The 6922-nt window shown below is 26.4% G+C and overlaps 1 protein-coding gene across 1 annotated transcript in view; it reads left to right on the top strand.

The window, feature by feature from the left end:
- The first annotated feature begins 2226 nt into the window (after nt 1-2226).
- LOC117177799 (sodium-independent sulfate anion transporter-like) overlaps nt 2227-6922 on the top strand; it is a 56860-nt gene continuing 52164 nt past the window's right edge. The window contains exons 1-2 of the mRNA XM_033368732.1: nt 2227-2325; nt 2674-3169. Of these exons, the coding sequence (XP_033224623.1) occupies nt 2951-3169 (219 nt within the window). The 5' untranslated portion in view covers nt 2227-2325; nt 2674-2950. The remainder of the gene's footprint in view (nt 2326-2673; nt 3170-6922) is intronic.

The following is a 6922-nucleotide window of genomic DNA, read 5'->3' as shown; positions in this document are numbered from 1 at the left end:
TCGAGATTTCATTTCTATATATTAAATTTTAAATAACCTTTTAAATTAATGAAAATATATGTGCATATAATGAAAAAAATTGAATTCAGAGACTCATTTCACAACATTACGAACAAATTGAAACAAGTAAATAATTGTAATGGAGATATTTTAAAGGAAACATAAACTTTGATTATAAAAATAATAGTCAATCTTAAATCACATAATATTAAAGTAAATAATCAATTTATGTTATTCAAACTAAAAATAATTCAAGTTAAATCTTTATGTAATTCAGTATTGTAAATAAATTAAGACTCAATAACTAATTAATCGGTTTGCAACTAATTAAAAAATGATAAAAATTCAAAAATCTAACCTATATACGCTCTTATATGCAACTATTTCTAATTACTTATAAAAAAATTGAAAATCTGTTAAGATTTTTAGGCTGTTGATTATTTTGAATAGTAAATTCCCGATTCGGCCAACTGTGGGGCACTGTTTGAATTATTCGAAAACTTGTACCAATTAGTTGTTTTCTACTAATTCAGATTTGTGACATGTACAACGGGAAATGATATATCGCTCCCGAAGTTTGGAACATAGGGAATGAGACAATAAATTGCGTTTTTGTATTTAATTTTAGTAATAATCTTGAAAAAAATTATCCGAGTAAATAATAAATGTGTTAAATTATTTAATCATGCAAAAAAAACAGCAAGATCAATTTTTAAATTGTACAAATTCAGATTCTACGTTAAAAACTACTAAAAACTACTTTAGAAACTGCTACACTTCAAACCCATCAGCTGTAAGTAGCATAAGTAGTTTACCGTTATAAAAAAAACTATTGCAATTACTTCGTAACCTTCTAATGGGGATTTTAACGTAGAATCCGAATTTCACTAATTTAAAAGTTGATCTTGCTGTTTTTTTTAGATTTTGTTGCACGACATGCAAGGGATACTCTATGGAGTATCCTTTTCGTTCACTCGTTCCGCTAGGGGCACGCTTTGTAGGTAATGTTTGGTTTGATGCATTTTCTTTCGCGTATGTTGAGCACTGACACAAATTTCGAATTAAATTGTCTAAACACTCTAAAAAAATTAATATAAACAATAACATTAGCACATTCGTTGCAAATCAACAAATAAGTCAGTTTCCAGCATAAGTAATTCAAAATATCTGAAATGCATCCAACCAAACATCTGAAAAGTGCTACAACCGGAGTAGTAATGTCCTATTTTATCAATGTATAAATTAACTTTCTTTGAAATTATAAACATATTTATGTATTCAAAAATTCTTTAGTGCTTTTTATTTAATCTTTTAAATTCTAAACACGATATCTTAATCCGTGTGGACATAGTGAGCACAAAAAAAATTAAAGTTTTTTTACACATTTATTTTTTACTCGGATAATTTTTTTAAATTATTACTTAAGATAAATATACAAAAGCAAATTATTGTCTGATTTCCTATATTCCAAACTTTGAGAGCGATATACGGATGGACACGCTGGGGCTTACATACATGGCGAGTTGAAAGCTACCCGAATTGCACAACAGCACGGGAGAAGCCATTATACAGGGGTATTTTCATATTTCGCGCCTTTAAAGTTTCATTCGAATCGGCCATTCGGCCAAGTCCGTGCATCTTCGGATCAAGTTTATGATAGTTACCATGGTTGCGTTCGAAACTTCAAACGGATACAAGTGTCAAAACAATATAAGTTATGTTATATAGTAATTAAAAATAATAAAAGTGTTTAATTAATAATGAAGTGAGACATGTGAACTGAGAAGTAAACGTCATTTTTTTTTCTGTGCCAATAACATTATAGAATGTCTGCTAGGTGACAAATACTATAAAATAGTAATAATATTCTGTGCTTCCAGTGGGCGAAGAGTGAATGGTGTTTAACGCTTATTTTTACTGCATAAAAAAGGTATGTTATGAATAGACAGGATCTGTTTCAAATAAAGTGAATGAAATATTACATGCGTAAACTTTAAATTAACATTGCCTAAATTTACTGACAGCGATTAGGGAAAACAGGTGAATCTGAACATAATCGTTTGAAGTTTCGAACGCAACCATGGAAACTATCATAAATTTGATCCGAAGATGCACGAACTTGGCCGAATGGCCGATCCGAATGCAACTTTAAAGGCGCGAAATATGAAAATACCCCTGTATAATGGCTTCTCCCCTGCTGTTGTGCAATTCGGGTAGCATTCAACTCGCCATGTATGTAAGCCCCTGCGTGTCCACCCGTATCATTGCCTCTGGAACTTTTAGGACATGACCTTATGACACGATATCTTAATCCGTGTGGACATAGTGAGTATCAAAAAAAAATTAAAGTTTTTTTACACATTTATTTTTTACTCGGATAATTTTTTTTTAATTATTACTTAATCTAAATATACAAATGCAAATTATTGTCTGATTTCCTATATTCCAAACTTTGAGAGCGATTTATCATTGTCTCTGGAACTTTTAGAACATGACCTTAAATGATTGAATAGGAAATAATTGAAACGGTCGGTAATTGGTGACAGTTAATCTACTACATGCCCTTAGCGTAATTTTCAGAACAGTAATTTCATCACTGAATCGTAACTCATAATACCAAGGTTATATTTCGGGTTTACGACCGCACAATCGTTATTATCAATGTGTCAACAGAAATTCTCATTGTGAGAAAGCGAAGGTAGCCAGAAGAAGCCTCCCAGCTCTGATCCCTCAATTTTTCGACTTTATAATGCGCTCTCAAGATAGCGGATGTGCTGTGATAACGTCAGACACTCTTGTCTGCGAGCACGTTTATCAGTCTCAAATGGTTGGCTGTGGTGTATAATTGGTTTAGTGCTTCCAAAATTTCAACGAGTATTTTGCGATTTTTTTATTTACTTTTTTTATTTTATCACAACATTTATCAAAAAGTGGATAAACGACGATAACAATGCCGAAAGTGAATATAAAGTCGTCAGCAAGTGACGTGCGGAAAGATTCCTCGAAATACTGTCAAAATTTTGCTGTTAAATATGTGCCGGCTACGAAATGGTTACCGAAATATACGAAATTTCAAGCCCTTTCGGACCTTGTGGCTGGAATCACTCTTGGCCTCACGATGATTCCACAAAGTATTGCGTATGCTGCAATTGCTGGACTCACTCCTCAGGTACCGGAAGTTTTATTCTTTTTTCGAATTTTTTTATAATATTAATTTTTTCTTGTTTTTTTTTTATTTAGTTTTTTTTTCTGTTGAGTTTTAGCGAAATTTCTTTCATGAAAGACTATCTTATGAAGACAAAATAAGATTGGAACAATTGACAAGTAATTAAAACATTAAAAATAATTAAGATTAAACATTCCTCTTTTTGCCGTTAAATGAATTTTTACTTCTCATTAATGTAAATAAGTAAAAGTTTTCTTATACGCAATATTGAAAAAGGCACTATATTTTCTAGGCATTAGTGACTTTTATTGCTTTAGGATTTATAACATTTTCTTTAAGTGCATCTTATTCATAATTTTTGAAAAAATATATTTGTATTTGCGATGGCTGATGAAAAGAAATTGAAGCCTTATAAATTAAATAATTAATTCAGGCTTCTAAAACACGCAAAAAAATTATTTAAATCATGAATATTATTTAAAATGAAAAACACTGAAAAATATTTTTTCTAAATGTGACAGCATTCGATTTTGAAACTGTGTTTAAAAAATATTTATAATATTATGAAGTAATCAAAAGCTTAGAAAATTAAACAAATTTAAATTTAAAACATAAATCAATCATATATTTTTGATTGGAACAAGCATGTGAAATTAAACAATTTTGAAAATTTTAATAGATTTATACACTTTTAGAAGAAAATATTTTGAGAACATAAATAAAAATACTGTTTTGAATCCTTATCAAGTGAAATATTTATCCAGGTACTAAAATTTCTGGAGGTCGTTAATCAAAGCATTCAATATTTTTTAAATTGAAAAACCACTGAAAATGAGATAATTTAAACAAAATAAATTAGAAATCGTTTGATATTAAAAATTTGTTAAAAAAGTAATGACTATATTATAAAGTATTTGATTAGAAGCTAGAAGAATTTAAAAATTCCAATTTTAAACATTAATGAATCAAATATTTTAAATAAAAATATAATAAAAATTTCTTAATTATTGTCATCAAACCAAACATATGCGTTTTATTTGTATTTTTTTGGAACTTTTTTCAATTTAACGCAAATTTAATCAATTTTCAGTCAAAAACTAATAATTTAGTTTTAAAATTCCAGCATAATTTAAAGAATTTCACAATCATAAAAAAATTCCAGAATAATAAAATTCCCAAAATTTCGTAATATTACCGAAATTGCAAATGATCGATCACAAAATATTCCCGGAAATAAGTTCCCAGCATTATAAATTAAAATATTCGATTAGGGCAAATTCCTGAACATGGAAAATTGAATATTGTTTTAAAAACAAATAAAACTAAAAAAATATATTGAATAAATAAAAGTATTTTATTTTTTAAAATCCTTTTTTATTTTTTAGATTCGAAAATTTTATTTTTTGGCAATTTTTCAATTCAGGAATATGAAATCGATGGCAATTTTATAATTTCATGAATTACCCAATGTCGAGAATTTTATTTTTTGGGACTTTTCTGTAGTCTCATCAATATCACTGGGACAATTGAAAAAATTAGAAAAATAAAATTCCCGTTACTGTAATGTTAAAAAAATTCCAGAAACTAGAAAATTCCCAAATTTAAATAGTTAAGAAAAATTGTGCTTTAATCAATATTATTTGTTTATGAAAAATATAATAATAAAATATTTTGATAAAAGAATAATTTTCTTAATTTTTAATTATTTTCTAAATAATGATTAGGTTTTTTCATTGTCCGTATATAATTTTTCCATAATATTAGTGTTTCGCGTTTGACCGGTTAAACGTTTAAACAATTTGAATAATTTTTTGAGACGACTGAAAAATCCCGAAAAATAAAATTCCCGTCACTGTAAAATTCCCGAATTAGAAAATTACCGAATATTAAAATTCGCGAATAATAAAATTCTCGAATAATAAAATCCCCCGATTATAAAATTTCCGAATTATTAAATTTCCGAACTGGAAAATTCCTGAATAATAAAATTCACGACCGTTTATAATATTATCGAATTAAAAAATCCCCGAATTATACAATTTACGGCAGTTAATAAAATTACTGAATTTGAAAATTCCCGACAGAAAATTTCCGAATTGGAAAATTCCCGTAATTAAACATTAAAAATAATTGTGTAAAAATAATATTTCATTATTGTATTTGTAATCAATCAAATATATTTATAAAAAATTGTAATTGTGTAATTTCGGGAATTTTTTAATTTGGATATTTTATAATTCTGCAATTTTCTATCGGGAATTTTATTATTCGGGAATTTTCCAATTCGGTAATATTATTAACTGCAGGGAATTTTATTATTCGGGAAGTTTCTAATTAGGGAATTTTATTATTAGAGAATGTTATTATTCGGGAATATTCTTATTCGATATTTTTATTTTTCGGTAATTTTATAATGCGGGAATCTTACAATTCGGGAATTTTATTTTTCGAGATTTTTCAGTAGTCCCAATTTTTGTGTTTAAAATAGGGAAATAAATTCTTAAAAGAAAATATGCGGGCACTATTAGAAATTTAATTTAAATCGTTTAAATGTATAACTTTTCCAGGAAAAATATTGCACATTTAAAAAAAATAAAAGCATTTTTGACAAAGTTGTTTAGTTCGAAACTAAAAAAGATGAATTTTTAACCAAGAAGATTAGTTTTCTACAAAAACAGTCAAATTCCCCACATAATACATACATTTTTAACCAAATCTTTGAATTTTTAATTAAAAAAAAACTTTTCAACCAAAAATGAAATAGTTAAATTTCCAGTTAAAAAAAAACTTATTTTGAACCGCAAAAAAAAGCAATTTTCAACTAAAATTATTAATATTAACCAAAAAATTTATTTTGTTAAAAGTAGTTAAAAACTCAAACATTTATTTGAACTAGGTAAACTAGAAAATAAGAAACAGTTAAATTTAACAAAAACGCAGAATTTTCCACAAAGAAGGATTTTTCAGTCAACAAAGAAAACAAAACTTCTATTTCATTGTTGAATTTTTACAAAATAGTTGAGTTTTGTACCAAAAAAGTTTTACTTTACACATAAAAAGACGAATTTTAGTTAAATTTAAATTATCTACTATAATAAAAGAAAATCCACGTTAAATTAATCGCAAAAACTTCCTTCTTTTTTGTGTTAATGTAACTATTTTTTTCAGAAGTTATCTTTTTTAGTTGAAATTTCAAATAATTTGTTAAAAATTAATTTTTTTTGGTCAAGGTTGATCATTTTAGTTGAAAAGTCATCTATTTTGTAGAAAATTTAATTATTGTGTTGTAAATTCTTTCTTATTATTTTGTTTTTTATTATAAATGAATCTTTTTCATTAAAAATGAATATTTTTAGTTAAAACTGTAACTATTCCATTTTTTGTTCAAAAAGTTACCCTTTTTAGTTCTAAATTCAACTGCATAGTTGACAGTGGAAACACTTTGTAAAAAAAAATTGTATTCAAGATTTATCAGTTTAGATGAAAATTAATCTTTTTTGTTGAAAATTTAACTATTATTTATAAATTTCTTTTTTTTAATTAATGTTTTTGATTTCCAAGTAACTATTTTGAAATTTTTTTTTTACAGATTTAACATTTTTATTTAGAATTAATTCTTTTTTTCGTTGAATTGAACAGTTTTGGTAAAAAATTTATCTCTTTTTTTTCAGTTGAAAATTCGTTCTTTTTTGTTTTGTAATTCATTAGTCTTTTGGTCGAAATGAATTTTTTTTTTAATGCAGCTGTTTGATTCAA

Source organism: Belonocnema kinseyi, chromosome 8, assembly GCF_010883055.1.
Source record: "Belonocnema kinseyi isolate 2016_QV_RU_SX_M_011 chromosome 8, B_treatae_v1, whole genome shotgun sequence".
Classification (NCBI taxonomy): domain Eukaryota; kingdom Metazoa; phylum Arthropoda; class Insecta; order Hymenoptera; family Cynipidae; genus Belonocnema; species Belonocnema kinseyi.
The sequence above is the reverse complement of the archived record's forward strand: the minus strand, read 5'-3'. Positions and strand labels throughout refer to the sequence as shown.